Source organism: Chinchilla lanigera, unplaced genomic scaffold (assembly GCF_000276665.1).
Source record: "Chinchilla lanigera isolate Chin_1 unplaced genomic scaffold, ChiLan1.0 scaffold00035, whole genome shotgun sequence".
NCBI classification, from domain to species: Eukaryota; Metazoa; Chordata; class Mammalia; order Rodentia; family Chinchillidae; genus Chinchilla; species Chinchilla lanigera.
The window spans coordinates 12,235,387-12,251,978 of NW_004955436.1; the positions used below are offsets into that span (position 1 = coordinate 12,235,387).

Below are 16,592 nucleotides of genomic sequence, written 5' to 3' on the forward strand. Positions count from 1 at the left end.
GTACCAATAAACTTAATAATAATAATAATAATAAAGGGAAGTAACACGCGTTCCCTGAGAACGTCCCTTCGTGGTACACGGCTGTGTGTGGCGGGTCAGGCGGTCACCCTGGTGCAGGGCACAGAGCTCAGGGGCCAAGCTGGGGGGGAGTGTGAGACCCCCAGGCCAGCCAGCTGTTCCGCTGCAGCTACTTGCTGGATTCCGAGCCGGGAGGAGGTGAGCACCCAGCCCTGGTATTGCCCAACTAGAACCATTGTGCTTTTTTCTTACCGGGTTATGAAACCGCACGTAATTGCCACTTGTCTAAGAAGGTTTAATGTCATCCAGCTGGCTTTTCAGAAAAGGGTGTGAACAGGAACATGAATAATGCTCACTTAATTAGAGACCTAGGCTCCCACGAATCGGGCTTATTCCATGCACCAAGAATTTGCAAGATTTCTGTTGAGGGCCATGTCTGCTTAATGGGCGGAGCCAGCTGTCCTCATTAGAATAAAATAAACACATTCAACCCATTTATAAGTGGAAAAACATGCATCCTCAGTCTGCAGGCTGCAGAGGGTGGCCCCTGGCCGGAGAGCTCAGGCAGCAGGACAAGCATCAGGGAGCATGAGTTCCAAGTCAAAATCCGTGGCGGTCATCGGAGCCCCTTTCTCCAAGGGACAGGTGAGTGAAAAGCCTGACTTGGAAGAACTGGACTGTATTGGGGATTTGGGGAACTTGCAGATGCGTTGGTTGTTCCTGCCTCATTAATTCAATTTCCCCATATAGTCTGGCAAAAGAGTGCCTGCTTTAAGGTTTTCTCACCATTTTGTGACATTGTCTTATTATGGTCTCACCCACTCATGCTTCTGACCCCTGCTGTCTGCCAAACTCAGTTTCATTTAAATCTACTGAATGTTTGCTGGCATTTAAGCAAGCAAATTCTGTTTGAATGGAAATGCCCCCTCTCTGCGGTGTCCCTCCTTCTCTGGTTTTTCGGTTCTTGTTGGTTGGGGTGTCTCCTGAGGATGTGGAGGTGAGAGAACTTTAAACACGCCTTTGCTTGCCTGGGTCATGGATGCTTACTTAGAGAGTGTTCGTAGATTGGTGGCAAGCTTTAGGCTTCTTTTATTTGGTAAACCTAAATATCAATCATTGATGTGACTTTGTGAGTGATTCATCTTCCTTCACGGTTCTAACGATTCTACAAAAGTTCATGAGCTAAGTAGAATCCTTCACATATTTCTCTTAGGGTAGGGAGCGAATATTCTGCTTGTGGGCCACACTGACAGGAAAGGAGTTTATGAATCTCCAAGCTCGCCCGAAAGCCACCTAAGTGTGAGTCCACACCTGACGGCAACATTTAAATCCTCTTTTTTCTGCCGGCCACATGCACTCTGGCACTTATGAGAGGATCCCTTAGAATCAGCAGGGTCTGTGCTTAAAAAGGGGGGGGGGGGAAACCCAAAGAAGACAACACACGCGCTGCAGCTCCTGAGACTTCATTATGGTGGTCTTTCCCATTTTCTTAGGGTCTAGGGCTGTCACCCCCTCTTAGTTTTGAATTCTTTCTGTGAACTCTGAATTTTTATTGCAACACAAAATTGGGAGAGGTCAGAGCTAGAAGCCCAAACGGCATTTGGACTGTGAGTAAATATTATTTCCCCTCCCTGAGCCCTCCAAAGAGCTCTCCTGGAACACAGGGGCATTTGCTGACCTGTGTTTCTTTTCAAAATCTACAAAAGGTTCATCTGTTCTTGGCACAGATTGTGACTCAGAACTGAAGAAGTTCTGAAAAGACTAAAAGATCTAAAAAGACTTCTAAAACATCTAAAAAAGACTTCTAAAAAGAAGAAAGAAATAAAGGGAAAGAAAGAGGGAAGGGAGAGAAGGAAGGCGGGAGGGAGACCAAAGGCGCTCTGGCCCCCGGGCCTAGCAAAGCCTAACAGCCCCTTCAGGAGATAATATGTTAAAACACACCTTGATCTATTTCCCACTCTCCGGAATTTCCCCCAGCTCTTCTCCCATTAAAACGTGGCCATAAAAATGAAGTTAGTAGCCAGGAGTGGTTGTGCACATCTGTAATCCTAGCACTTGGGAGACTGAGGCAGGAGTATCCCTACAAGTTCAAGACCAGGTTGGACTATTGTCTAAAAAAAAAAAAAAAAAAATGAAACTTACTATCTCATAATTTCAAGGGTTGATTGAGATCAATTTTTCTATGCTAAGCCATAGAGGTAAAAAAAAAATGGCTAATTTATAAGTGTTTGTCCCTACCTAAAATAAAGGTTAAACTTTAAAGAGAATAGAAGGCAGATGACCACACACTGGAATCTGAGGAAGAGCTGCATCCCCTGCCTGGCCCTTTGTAAAGCAGTGGTTAAATAATGAGACAGGTTTTTTTTATCTTTTGGTAAATAAGGCACAGAGAAGTTTGGTAATTTGTTCAGACCCCACAGCCTTGACCATGTGACTGCAGACAGGACTGCTTGATTCAAATGCCTGTCCTAAAGGCCTGCACTGATGCCCCTTCAGAGAGCTCAACAGAGTGGATCTTATACCTATGACCAAGTAGGAACTGAACTCTGTTTAGAAAGTCTTTGGAGCACACAAAGCAATTTCCAAAGTGGGTAGATAAACTAAGCACTGAGGAAAGACCAGTGACAGCCAGGTGTGGTTGTGCACTCTTGCAACCTCAGCACTCAGGAGGCTGAGGCAAGAGGACTGCCACAATTTCAAAGGCCCAACTGGGCTACATAGTGAGTTCAAAGCCAGCCTGAACTACATAGTGAGATCTTTTCTCAAAAAGACAAAAATCATGAGAAGCAGACTGAGGCAAACAAATAGAAAAGAATGCTGGAAAATGTCTGAGAAATTCTATGACTGTCTTATAGCAAATATAGTGGCACCTAAGGGATCTATGAGGTTTGTTCTCATTTCTGAAAGGGAAAGGGCAAAAGGGGCCATGGGGCTTTTTACCAAATTGTCAATGCTGGAGAATGTACTGTGTGCCATAACCGAACTCCAACACACAGTGTCCCGAAGACAAAGAAGTTTAGATTGAAATCTGACAACGGAGAAAAAACAAAAACAGACACAAAAGTAAAGGCAAAATATAAACCAAGTAGGACCCTACTGAGGGTCAAATAGGAGACATTACAACTGCTTGACTGAGGACTAGAAAGGATTGTAGTAATTGCAGTAAATACAATTTTGAATGAATTCACCATAAAGAATACAAGTTTGAGGTGACAGACACGCTACTTACCCAGAGTTGCTTCTCACACAGTGCATACATGAATCAGGACATCACACTGTACTTCACACTGAGCACAAATATCATGCGCCAGTCCAAAAGTAAAAGAAGAAAAAGGAAGTAGAGTAAAGGAAGAAAATATGCCAGGCAGAGCATGTGGGGTCCCTTGTCACCAGGGACAGGAATTTGACATGGACTATTTGCCTGACACCTAGGGCTCCTTTGACGGCAGAAGAAATAGTTGCTTAGTTCAGGGCTGCAGTCCTGACCTTAGAGACAAACACGTGCCTTCTGGCACATCTTCTCGGCTGACAGCCATACATAACTTTTGCCATCTAAAAGATCTGCTTTAGAAAGGAGAATCGGAAAGGCGCAGGCAGGAGGAGGAGGAGGAGCGGCTTCCCAGGGGTGGATGGGCAGGGAGCGTCTCTCAGGGACTGCTTGAGCAGGTCAGAACTTGAGCTTCCTGGATTGGTCTTGTTTGTGCTTTTATCTCCCAGGAGATGATCTGTCCCTAACTTTCTGCTTTGAAGACGTGTATGGGTTTCTCTGTCTTCTGGAGCCTTTGTGTAAGCTGCCCCCCAGGGTTTGCAGTTTCTCCCTCATCCTGTTTTCCTGACTACTTACTCTTGCTGCAAGATTGAGCTCAAAGAGGAGGCAGCCCTCCCTGACAGTCCCCCTCCCCGCCCCCGTCAGGAGCACCGGTCTTCACCGCAGGACATCGAGCACTTGCTCCGTGCCCCTCTATTCTGGTACTGGGATTCATTGTCCACACTTTCTGTTGCCAAGATGCTGTCTGTTATCCTGTCCCGGGCAAGCAGAAGGATTTTCCGGGGTTTTGTATGTGGGCAGCAAGGGGGTACAGGCCTTGGGACCCCAAGAACTGGGATGATCTCAAGCGTCTGCCCGCGTTAGCTGTGTGCCAGAGCAATCACGGTAAGGTTGATGGAAAATTACACGAGCCAGTAACTGTCCCCCAGATGTGGCACTTCCAGAGGGGCTGAAACAGTGACAGTTATGACTCAGCTGATTGAATGATGAAAAAGCTCTCGCTGTGTGCTTCTGACGATCAGGATACAGACTGGAGTTCTTTATGTTCTGATTGTTCAGCCTCGAGGAGGGGTAGAGAAAGGCCCTTCGGCACTGAGAAGAGCTGGCCTGGTGGAAAAACTGAAAGAACAAGGTAATCTTTAAGTTAAAAGGAGATCTGCCTGATTTCCTCCCCGCTCTGGGAACCCGGGATGCGTCTACGGTGCTATTTGTACCACAGGACGGTGGCCCTGGCTGTAATTTACAACCACATTCGGTTAGAAAGCAGGGCACATCCAAAGGCTCAGTCAGCATCGCTGGCTGGAGAGCGTTACTCAGGTGGTTTGTCTTTCTAACCAAATTATTGTACAGTGGCACTGTAGGTGGGAGGGGGACTGGGGAATTGAAGTGAAAAACCACGGGCACAGGAGGTAGCCTACTAATGAGTGCATACTTGTGGGCCAATTGGAATCCTCATCTACCTCCAGCAGGAACACAAAGGGATACAGTCGCTTTGGAAAGCGGTTTGGCAGTTTCTTCAGTACACATGTGTTTTTCTTCAGTAGTTCTACTTATCAATATTTGCCTAGAAGAAAACAAATCTCCATGTAAAGACTTGTACTTGAATATGTAGCAGCCATGTTTATGATAAGAAAACACGGAGCGGGGCATAGTGGTACAACCCTGTAATCCCAGCACTTGGGAGGCTGAGAGGCAGGAGGTTTGCTGTGAGTTCGAGGCCAGCCTGGGCTCCCTAGGGAGACCTTTTTTCTTTTTCTTTCTCTTTTTTTCTTTTTTTTTTGATACCGGGAATCAAACTCAGGACCTTGTGCTTGCAGGCAGGCGCTTTTGCCACTGAGCTATCTCCCTGGGCTGGGAGACCATTTTTTTTAAGAAAGAAAGAAAGAAAAAATGGAAACAAAAAAATGCCCATCAGTTGTGGATGGATACACAAAACACAGACCTGCCATTCAGTGAGGTGGCACTCACCAGTGAAAAGGACCAGGCCAATGACACAGACTCCATGTCCAGTGAAAGGCCAGACATGAAAGGCCTGCTGGGTGATTCCACTGGTGGGAAATTCTGGAAGGACAAAAGCATAGCAAGAGAGAGCAAGTCCTCAGCTTCAGGGATGGGGCAGGAACTGACTATAAAGGGGTGGAAGTGTCTCACCTGTTGATTGTCGTGGCCATGGTTACAAGATTGGAGATATTTCCCAAACTCACTGACCTGTGCCCTTCAAATGAGTTTTAGTGGCTATGAGTTAGACTTCATAAGTGGGGCATGGTGGCACATACCTGGGAGGCTGAGACAGGAGGATGGAGAGTTCCAGTCCAGCTAGGCAAGTTAGTGACTTAGTGAGACCTTGGCTCAAAATTTTAAAAATGAAGGAAGACCTGGAAGTGAGGCACAGTGCAAAGGCTCTTTAATTTAGAGCACTAAACTGTTCCCTACCAGTTTTACAGGAAACTCCAGTTATTGTTTTTTTTTTTCAGTACTGAGAATTGAACCTAGGGCTTTCACAATGAGCTACATCTCCACCTATTTATTATTATTATTATTATTATTATTATTACAGTATTAAAGATCGAGCCCAAGACCTTCACACTGGTATATCTCCACTTATTATTATTATTATTATTATTATTCTCATTACTATTACTATTATTCCAGTACTAAAGATTGAACCCAGGGCCTTCACACTGAGCTACCTGCCCAATCTTTTTTATTTTTATTCTTTGTGGTACTGGGGATTTAACTCAGGGCCTTGGTTACTTAGCTATATTCCCAACCTTTTTTCACATGTTTTATTTTAAGACACGGTCTCACTAAATTGCTAAATTGCCCAGACTGGGCTCAAGCTTGTGACCCTCCTGCCTCAGCGTCCCAGAGTGCTGGGATCACAGGCTGCCCCACGGCTCCTGGCTGAAGCTCTAGCTTTGAAGCTGTTCGCAGGGTCTTTTCAGAGGCTTGTTCAGATCCTTAGGAACTGAGTTACAGGCAAATTTTTCTTCTCAAAAAAGTATAGAAGTTTTACTTCCTGTATTCCCTAACGTTCAAGGCTCAGGGCTAAGCACGCTCCCTCACACATCACCCCAAGGCAGGCGATCGCAGAGAAGGAAGCGGAGCTGCTGCAGAGGCGATGGACTGGCTCAAACCCAAGGATCATTCCTGGTTAACAGAGTCAGAAAATGCAGACAGTGCGCGTGTATTTTCCTTTGGACCTCTTAACCATTCCTTAAAGAACCCAAATGTCCTCATTATAGAAAGGCAGAAAGCGCACAAGCCGAGCTGCAGGCAGCAATGTGCCTCATCAGGTCCAATGCGGAAAGTTACTGGCGCTGTCCCTGGTGTCCCGTCTAACTGGATCAGCTAAGGCGGCACAGGGCTTGGCACCTAGCAGGTGCTGGAGGTGGCGGGGAGGGGACCAAAGCAGCCTGATTTCGCCCTTCACGGTGTTTACTGCTTGCCTGGGGTTTTTTGTTTGCTTCTGCCTTTGAAAACATCCTGATTTTGTGTTTGGAATCATCCCACACACACACTTTTTTTTTTTCCACACACACTGTCTTGCGACGTTTTAATAACCTGAAACTTTCCGTTTCACCGTAGAGTGTGATGTGAAGGACTACGGGGACCTGTCCTTTACGGATGTCCCTAATGACGTCCCCTTTGGAATTGTGAAGAATCCCAGGACGGTGGGGAAAGCCACCGAGGAGCTGGCCAGCGAGGTGGCCGAGGTGCAGAAGAGCTGCAGAGTCAGCGTGGTGATGGGCGGAGACCACAGGTGTGGCGTGGGGGCCGCATCCCGGGGCGGGGCGCAAGGGCCCACAGGAAGTGTGACTGAGACCCCAGGAAGAGAGGACGTGTACACAGAAAAGCACTGATTCGATACTGAAACTAAACTCTCTGCCTTTAAAGAACATTGTACATATAGGTTATGTATGTACAAATGTTTGACGTCATACAAATGTTTGACATCATACGGTGTCCTTAGTGTCACAGAAAATACATCCAAAATGAATGATGTCAGCACAATATTAGATACAGGCTCACATTTCTAAATAAACAGGCACTGAGAAAATCCATAGCCTATTCTACATGAATACCGGTAATACCTACAACTTATTTTGGTTAATGACTTAAAAGTATGTGCTTTCTATTATAAAACTCTTGAAAGCACACACACACAGAGAAGAAGAAAGTAACAGTATAATTTTATTTCTCTAACAACATTTTCAATCAGGATTGAAAATCTGGCAGAGTTCCTTCATGGCATCTCTTTTCCTTATAATGATTTTGTTTAACAGTATTGTGTGTGTGTGTGTGTATGTGTACAGTATATCCTTTATCTCCTTAATCTACAGTCTAATTTCCTTGTTACTTCACAGTACGCACAAAACCCTCATAACCATCATTTCTGACTGCTGCACAATTTCTCATCAAGGAATGACATATATATATCTATATCTTCACATTGTCAGTATTTCAGTTATTCTTAAATTTTCATAGTTACAAACAACATGGTAGAGAACACCCCTGGGCAAGGAGCCTTCTCCCGCTCGCTGCAGAGGACAGTGCTGCCTCAAGCAGCTTGCCCGGCTCCCTTGTCCTTTCTCCTCCTAGAGCCGAGGGGGATCGGGCTTTGGCAACAAAGCTGCGATCAGAATTTCCACTTTTCTTCTTTAAGTGGAAAACTTTGTAAGTGGAAATTTTAAGCGTGGCAAGCAGCCAAAGGAAACCTGAAGGAAACAAAATATCAAGCAATACCTGGACTTCCAAGCGTGATTTCTCTCCCTTTGATAATCTGAGTTCATGGGGTTTTTTTTTTGTTTTTTTTCTTTTTGCTTTTAGTGACAGGGTCCAACTTTGTAGTCCAGGCTGGCCATGCATTCACTATGCAGCCCAGCCTCACTTTGAATTCTTAGCAAATCCTTCTGCCTCAGCCTCCAGAGTGCTGAGATTACAGGCGTGCACCACCAGACCTAGCAGGTTCGTGATTTTTTGAATGATACTTAAGTGGTCAAAAGTGGGAGACCACTGGCATTATTTTTCCTTTTTCTTAGTGTGAGTTTGCATCACACACTGATTACCTTCACATGGGGAGTCAGTACCTGCCCCCAACTGTCCCTAACTCTTTCCTCACCTCCTCCCCTTCCTCCACTCCTCCCACTCTGCGTCTCCTTCCCATCGCGATGCAGGCCCTGTCCGGTGAATCCCAGTCCATTAACTTCTGTGCAGCGTAGCGCTGACACCTTCCCTTCGGGAACGTGCTCGGGAGGCTGGACCCTGTCCCGAGAGGTACACCAGGCTGGAGGAGGGCAGCCCAGTAGAGCCCCGCGGACCCCGGGAACTGCTGAGTGGTGCTCCGGGCTGTGCGAGCAAAAGAGCTGCGTTTTAGAAGAACGGAGGGACTTTGTCCTAAACCCCTGGAAGGAATTATTTACCAAGAGAGATGTGGGTATAGTCAAAGAGCCAGATTTAACCCCGAGAACTTAACAGCGTCTCACAATGGAATTTCTTGTGTGGCTAGCATTTTTATACAATTTGGTATTTGGTTAGGCCATCGCCTGTGAAATGAAATGAGACATTTCAGTAACTACTTTAGTAATGCCCGCGCTTCCGCCAGCTTGCAGAGCTCCGGTTCTCTGATGGTGGCCTCTAAAGCCGATCAGAAGCAGCTGCTCGGACTCGGAGAAGCCAGCAGCCACATAAGACAGCTGCTGGCGTGAGATGTGCACGGTGGCTTCGCAAAGCTGACGTGTACACTTCTCCCCCCAGCCTGGCGATTGGCACCATCTCCGGCCATGCCAGGGTCCACCCTGACCTCGGTGTCATCTGGGTCGATGCTCACACGGACATCAACACTCCTGTGACCACCACCACCGGGAACCTGCATGGCCAACCTGTGTCCTTCCTCCTGAAGGAGCTGAAAGGAAAGGTAAAGCCGGCCGGCGCCGTTATGTAGCACAAGCTCAGGAGCTAGAAGCGAGTGGGAAGCATCTTTTTTGTTGTCGTTCTGAGACAGGATCTTGCTAAGTAGTTCAGACTGGCACTGAACTCACTTTGTAGCCCAGGCTGGCCCGTCTTGAACTTAAGGCGATCCTCCTGCCCCTGCCTCCCAAGTGCTGGGAGGAGGAAGCCTCTCATGCTGCTTTATTCTTGGGTAATCTCAAACCATTTTCTCGGTAGCATATAAGCAAAAGTTGATGAAAGTGGCATCGTCCTGCCTCAGCCTCGCAAGTGCTGGGATTACAGGTGCGCGCCACCATGCCCGGCCATTTTGACTTTTTCAATTACCCTTTTTAGTGCAGCAGCAAGTAATCTTTTACAAACAAGTCAAAGGGCTTCAGAGGTCAACCGACTTACCCAAGACTGCATGTTAGGCATATTCTGAGGCAAGGACGAGAACCAGGTCTCCTAGTCCCTACCTCTTCCCACTGTGTTTCTCAGGTCCTTCTTTGTTAGTGCTACCGCTACATCACAGATCCCTTGCAAAAGGCAGAAACAATGATTATTTACCGTCTTCACATGAGAAGCACCTATCTGAAATTGTAAGAGGAAGGACTATTTTCCCGCACCCTAGAAACTTTTCCACAAAATTTAAAATACTAGATTAAGATTTAACCTCATGGTGCACAATTTTTATTGATGTATATCAATAAAAACCACTTTTAATTATTATAGTTGTATGGGCGCTCATGATGAAAGGGATTGAAACCTCCTTATACAATATGCTTAAAGTAACATTTTTTTGAGCTGATAATCAAGGGGCTTTGCTTGTAAACTTGCAAAATGTCTCCCAAAGCTGGCTCCAGGACAAAGTGGATGTCAGCGATCGGAGTGTGGTGTTAAGAGCAACCCACAGTCTTGCCTGACTTCCCCAAGCTACTCCGGGCCATTCTGGGGATCAGGGCCGCCCTGAGAGAGCGGGAAACGAGGAGCCCCGAGGTATGGGAAACATGCAGGCCCTGCCTGGTGTCAGACCCCGGGAAGGCAGGACTCGGGCTGGGCCACAGGTGGCACTGGTAAGCCTAAAACCATCAAGGCCCCTGCAGGCGGACCCACCTCCTTCCTCCTTTAGAGATCGTTGCATGATTTCCTGTAAATTTACATTCTAAATGTAAGATGTACGCAGTCCAGCAGGGTCTTTGCTGCAGAGAAGCATGCTGCCTAAGCGGTCACACTTCCCTTTCAGATCCCAGAGGTCCCGGGTTTCTCCTGGGTGACACCCTGCCTGTCTGCCAAGGACATCGTGTACATTGGCTTGAGAGATGTGGACCCCGGGGAGCAGTGAGTTTACCCCCAGATGGGATCTGCCTTCATTTTTATTTTGTGTACTAGATATGCTTACTGGCCAAATCTCTACACAAAAGTAATTTAAACAAGTCAATACATGTGTATTTATATACATATAAATATTCAGGGAAGGAGCTGGGGATTTAGCTCAGCGGCAAAGCGCCTGCCTGGCAAGCACAAGGTCGTGAGTTTGATTCCTGGTACCGGAAGAAAAACAAAAACAAACAAACAAACAAACAAGTTTCAAAAAAAAATATTCAGGCAACTTACATCTGAGATGATTTGCTGTTAAAAGATAGCTATACACATATGGTTCACAGAACTCAAATATCTTACATACTTCACCAAGTCAGTCTTTTCTGAGACGTTAACAGTAGGGCATAGAGTCAGCCTTACTAATTGTAGATGATCTGAATAACTCTTCTTTTATAGCTGCATTGTGAAAACCCTGGGTATCAAGTATTTTTCAATGACGGAAGTGGACAGACTGGGAATCGGCAAGGTGATGGAGGAAGCGCTGGCCTATCTACTAGAAAGGTACGGCGCCCTGTGCGCATGCCCATGGGAGACAGGAGGCTTGCTGCCGGCGTAAGGGGAATCCTGGAACTTCACTGAGTTATCACGTTTTATAAAGCAGGCTAACAACTGTATTTATCTACAGGTATATTGACTCCACCAGTTTGTATTTACCCAAATATTACACCACCAACTTTAAAGTGAAATCCCTTTCCACTCTTTAAAAGGAAGAAAAGGCCAATTCATCTGAGTCTTGATGTCGATGGGCTGGACCCTTCCATCACACCTGCTACGGGCACGCCTGTCGTGGGAGGTCTGTCTCACCGAGAAGGCATCTACATCGCAGAAGAGATTTACAAGACAGGTAGGTGACAATCTGAGGCAACAAGAAGTGTAAGCTGGGGCCGTTTGTATCCATGAGTCTCTGATGTGAAAACCAGGCCCCGATGCCGAGAGCATGATGCAGTGACTAAACAGGTTCCCACTGGTCACCATCTCTCCACTACAAGATAACCTACCGTGTCTACCCGGATGTTAAAATGTCCAGTGCTGTGCAAATTCATTCTTGCTGTGTGCTGGTTGGTCTGTAGGGCTGCTCTCCGGACTAGACATCATGGAGGTAAACCCTGTGCTGGGGAAGACACCGGAGGAAGTCACTCGGACCGTGAACACGGCAGTGGCAGTGACTCTGGCTTGCTTTGGAGTGGCTCGCGAGGGTAACCATGACCCTCACAAGGACTACCTTTCGCCGCCCAAGTAAATGTGGAAACATATGCAAACCTCACCGCTAGTGACATAATTAGCAAATCTAATAATTTATTTAAGCCTGTAATAATCCTCCCAAAGAGCTGTTTTTTTCTGAGAAATGTTTTCCCAATTCATGTAATGATGGGAGCAGGGCAAAGCCATCTTATGCTCTGTCTCGTCGAAGCTTGCACTCTAAGGTAGCGTGTGACTCTAAGGTAGTGTGGTGAGCTCCAACCTGTGTGTGTGTGGGAGAACTTGTGCACACGGCCTGTGTGCCTAACCTACCCTGTGAACCCCTCATGAGAAATTTAAGAGGCCTAGAGCCGCTCTTCGGCCGTCTCCCGGGTCAGTGCCTGCGGACTCTCTTCCTAGGGCTGCTGCCTGAGCTCTGCAACTGTCTGTGACGTCACTGTGTGGCTTCCAGCTGTCGAGGTCTCTGGATCACCATGAGATCTGGTGCTGTCCAGGCCCATGTTCTTGCGGGTGTTGGCCGGGAGGAAGCAAGGTCCTGGGCCGTGGGCGCCCAGCTTCTGCTGCGGGCGAGCTCCCCTCTGTCTTGCTGTGAATGTGATTGACGCTCAATAAACCGCTGTGTTGGCTCTTGGCATCTTTGTTTGGTAGATGTGCTGACTCCCCTCAGTTCCTCAGAGCCCCAAGGGGCCTCACTCAGAGGGCCTCTTGGCCTTGACACTGGCCTCTGTGTCCACCCACGACAAATTCTAACCATTTCCTGTTGGTATTAAGTTCAACATTTGGCAATTCTAATTTTCTGTGACATTAAAAAATGTATGTTTCCTATTTTGGCAAAAAAAAAAAATATTCTTCAATAAAGAAGCATACATTAATTTCCAATTTAAAATGTGCTAGCATGTAAAATACACAAATAGAAGCCCCAACCCCCAGTGGGTTCCTGATATTCAAAGACAAGGCTACCCAACCTGGAATGGTATCACATGTCTATGCTGTTCAAAAGATGTGATTTTGGGAGGGGAAACAGGGTCTCACTATGTAGTTGAGGCTGGCCTTGAACTCACTGTGCAGAGCAGGCTAACCTACAACTTGTGGCAATCCTCCTGCCTCAGCCTCCTGAATGCTGGGATTACAGGTGGGTGCCACCACCCCCAGCTAAAAGATGTGATTTTTTTAATTCTTTATAATAAGATTTAGTTGTCTACATGTTTCTAAATATATGCAACACACACATACACAGCCCAAGACTACTATAAAGATTTAAAGTCTATGAAACCATCATCCCCCAAACATTGTAAGGTCTTAGCAAAGCTATTACAACTCCAGTTTTGGTTTCCTCATCTGTAAAATGGGTAGTCATAGGTTCAGGCAACTTCCAACTTAATTAATATTAGATGATCTTATTTTACTTTTTCTAAACCTTGAATATGGTCTTTTTTTTTTTTTTTTTTTTTGCTTTTTATTTATTGAGACAGGGTCTTGCTATACAGTTTAGACTAGCCTGGAATTTACAGTGCTCCTCCTGCCTCAGCCTCCCAAGTGCTGGAATTACACGATATTTTTGTTGGTTTTTTTATTTTGTGGTACCGGGGATCAAAGTCAGGACCTTGCGCTTGGCAGGCAGGCGCTTTTGCTGCTGAGCTATATCCCTTACACGATGTTGTTGATGTTATAAGCACAGAGTGCTATTCAGATAGGCTTATGAGAAGTAGAAACTATTTCTGAAAATCTATTCAGGAGCTCAGGAAGTCAAACTGACATTTTATTTCCCAAACCTACTAATTCAGGTTGGAATTTCACTTACAATTATCTGGGGCTTCAAGCCATCCCACCCTTCACTCAATGCAACTACCACAGGTCTCATCGGCTAACATCCTTAAGCACCCTACACACTCCCGCATGCTCAGGAGCAAGGAAGCGACAGGGTCAGAAGAAGACAGCAGCCTCTCCCTCTCCCTGAAGCACAGGGCCATCCGAACTCTGCAAAGAGGAAGGCTCCAGGGGAAGCCTTCTTTTTGGTTTTTATTTATTGAGACAGGGTCTTGCTATACAGTTTAGACTAGCCTGGAATTTACAGTGCTCCTCCTGCCTCAGCCTCCCAAGTGCTGGAATTACACGGTATTTCAAAGCCTGCTTTGACAGCTTTAAGTTAGAGCCTCACAGGGCGAGGTGGCAAGCACCTGTAACCCTAGCACTCAGGAGGCTGAGGCTGGAGGACTGCCACAAGTTCGAGGCCAGCCTGGGCTACATAGTGAGTTCAAGCCCTGCCTGAACTACATGGTGAAACCCTGTCTCAAAAAAAAAAAAAGGTAAAGAAATTAATTTTACCATTACATAAAATTTAAACTGGCTTTATATTACAAATAAAAGACTTAGTGATTGCAATAATGTGAACTATGAGGAAAATAAATGTCTAGGAAGTATGTATTTAGAAGAATTTTAAGTATAATTGGTTAATTCTTCTTTAAAAAAATGAGTAACTTTCAATTCCAAGGCCAAAGTGAGTCACCAAGTACCGTAAAACACATAGGCCAGTGCCCGGCCAGTACAGCCTGCGGCCTACACAACCCCAGTCATTAACAAATCACAGTTTATTCAGCCAGCAGACTTCCCCCCTCGCCATGCTTTTTCCTCCTACGATTAACAATATGCCTCTCAACAGCTAATAAAGTCCAAAGAACAAAAATGTGCATTGTATGTAAAAATATAAATATTTAAAAATCTGATGTTATAAAAATTCAAAAACTCACATCATCTGCCAGGTGACTGTCAACATGCACAATTAATTAATTTTTTGAAAAACTGGGGAATCAATCACTGAAGGATGATTTTATTTTAAGCGTTGGCAGATATGTTATTCTCTTACATGACTTCCAACTCATTTCATATAGTAAGTTCTAAGCAAAGGCAAAAACCCCCGGCAAACCTACCTTAATAAAAGCATTAGACTACGTTTTTGGAAATTTACAATAAAATTTTCAAGCCATTTTTTAAAAAAATATGAAACCTTTTTTGGTCCTGCAAGGCAATGAAATCTACAGTCCTTCAAGTGATAAAAATCACTATTCTGAAGCTATGCCAAAGAAGATTTACGTACAAAAGGCCTTGGGATGACTACTTTATAGGTGTATAAAATAGTCATAAAATAACGTACTGGAAGACCAAGTATGTCATTAACAATAAAAAACAATGGTCAAACAGCGGGGGGTTAAGTGCCCAGTAGAAGTCATTTGATCGCAGACCCCTCAGTGTTCGCGGGGAGCCTTGCCGTTGCTGTAAATGTGAACGACGAGTAGCTTATTCAGTGTCTCAGAGACCACAGAGCTGGGGAGATGGGAATTATGGGTGTCAAGAGATTCAACAACTGAATCAAAATAAACAACCTGAACGTCACTGCTGTTTCCAGTGCATCCAACAGCGTGAGCGCGTTCAGATTGAACAGCCGAGAGTCCCTGTGCTTCGCCCTCACTGGGCAGCCAGTTTCACTGGGCTCCCGGTAGGGGTGCGGGCACCGGGTTGGACTGTGGCGCCGGGGAGCCACTGCTCATGGCCTGCGGGGGCACCGCGGCTGGCTCCATCTTGCTGATGTGTGTGATGAATCGCAGGCGAAGCTTTAAAGCTGGCTTTAAATTACAGATAATCTTCTCTACCTAGGAAATGAAAACACAGAAATAACTTGAACCACAGAACTTCAACTTGCATCTTTAAAAAAAGCACATAGCCGGGCATGGTGTTACACGCCTGTGATCCCAGCACTTGGAAAGCTGAGGCAGGACGACCTTTGCAAGTTTGAGACCAGCCTGGGCTACAAAGTGAGCTCAAGCCTGGCCTGAACTGCATAGCAAGACCCTGTCTCAAAAAGGCAAAAATAAATAAATAAATAAATAAAATAAAATAAAAAATAAAGCAGAAAGCCACCTACGTAGTCGAACAATAAAATATGGAATGCCAGCCAGTGTGGGAGTGCATGCCTATAATCCCAGCTCTCAGGAGGCTGAGGCAGGAGCATTGCTGAAAGTTCAAGGCCAGTCTGAGCTACATAGTAAATTGAAGCCCAGCCTGGTGAGACCCTGTCTCAAAAAATAACATACAACACAAAATAAAATATGAAGTGCAGTAGGGCAGATGAAAAGCTTCTGTACACTTTTGGATTTTAATAAAAAGAGACAATTCCTTCTTCCATGTCAGCGTGGACCCTCACATCCCAGCTCAAATACATGTGTACATATCACACACACATGTACAAAAACCTACCCCTACCTACCTGGTCAGTCATCCACTACTAAAAACTAGCGAAGTTTACACTGGAAATTTTCTATAGTCAACAATTTGATCATCCTTCAAAATGTCATCTTCACAGAAGAAGCATAATTACACGTGAAAGTCCTAGACTCACTCATGTCTACAACATTTATCTACAGTGATTTTACTGTTTGATTTTTTTCTCAGAATTCAGACTAAACGGCAATAGATCTACCCTTCAAGTGGTTTCACAGCATTCTCAGCTTCATTCAAATACTCTTTGATGAGTTCGGCTCCCGGTACCGGAGAAAAACCAAAAAAAAAAATAAATAAAATAAAAATAAAAAAAAAAACCAAATACTCTTTGACCTTAGGGGGAAAGAATCAGTCCATTAATAATTTTCTTTTCTGTATACATCTCTGTCAAAACTCCTTAAACCAGGCGTGGTGGTGCACACCTGTAATCCCAACACTCCGGAGGCTGAGGCAGGAGGATCACTGTGAGGTCAAGACCAGCCTGGGCTACAAAGTGAGTTCAAGGCCAGCCTGAACTGCA

General features: G+C 45.5%; 2 protein-coding genes across 4 annotated transcripts in view; one reads left to right on the plus strand and one right to left on the minus strand.

Moving 5' to 3' along the window:
• The first annotated feature begins 380 nt into the window (after window positions 1-380).
• On the plus strand, window positions 381-12,431 carry Arg1 (arginase 1). Of its 2 annotated transcripts, none has more exons than XM_005389201.2 (8): window positions 381-663; window positions 4,346-4,418; window positions 6,875-7,049; window positions 9,044-9,203; window positions 10,461-10,555; window positions 10,994-11,098; window positions 11,305-11,441; window positions 11,668-12,431. In XM_005389201.2, the coding sequence occupies exons 1-8, from the start codon at window positions 607-609 to the stop codon at window positions 11,835-11,837; spliced, it is 972 nt and encodes a 323-aa protein (XP_005389258.1). In that variant the 5' UTR covers window positions 381-606; the 3' UTR covers window positions 11,838-12,431. The 2 variants fall into 2 exon arrangements, with proteins under 2 accessions (XP_005389258.1, XP_005389259.1); XM_005389202.1 differs by lacking the exon at window positions 381-663 and adding an exon at window positions 3,713-3,804.
• Window positions 12,432-14,608: 2,177 nt separating this feature from the next.
• Med23 (mediator complex subunit 23) overlaps window positions 14,609-16,592 on the minus strand; it is a 43,818-nt gene continuing 41,834 nt past the window's right edge. For both annotated transcript variants that reach the window (XM_005389204.2, XM_005389203.2), the window contains one exon: window positions 14,609-15,444. In XM_005389204.2, coding sequence (XP_005389261.1) covers window positions 15,277-15,444 — 168 coding nt within the window. In that variant the 3' untranslated portion in view covers window positions 14,609-15,276. The remainder of the gene's footprint in view (window positions 15,445-16,592) is intronic.

Excerpts from the sequence above, each read along its gene's own strand:
- Arg1 (XM_005389201.2), top strand. The coding sequence starts at position 607 with ATGAGTTCCAAGTCAAAATCCGTGGCGGTCATCGGAGCCCCTTTCTCC. Across the intron at positions 9,204-10,460 it reads TGAAGGAGCTGAAAGGAAAG|ATCCCAGAGGTCCCGGGTTT; the intron begins GTAAAGCCGGCC and ends CTTCCCTTTCAG. Across the intron at positions 10,556-10,993 it reads GATGTGGACCCCGGGGAGCA|CTGCATTGTGAAAACCCTGG; the intron begins GTGAGTTTACCC and ends CTTCTTTTATAG.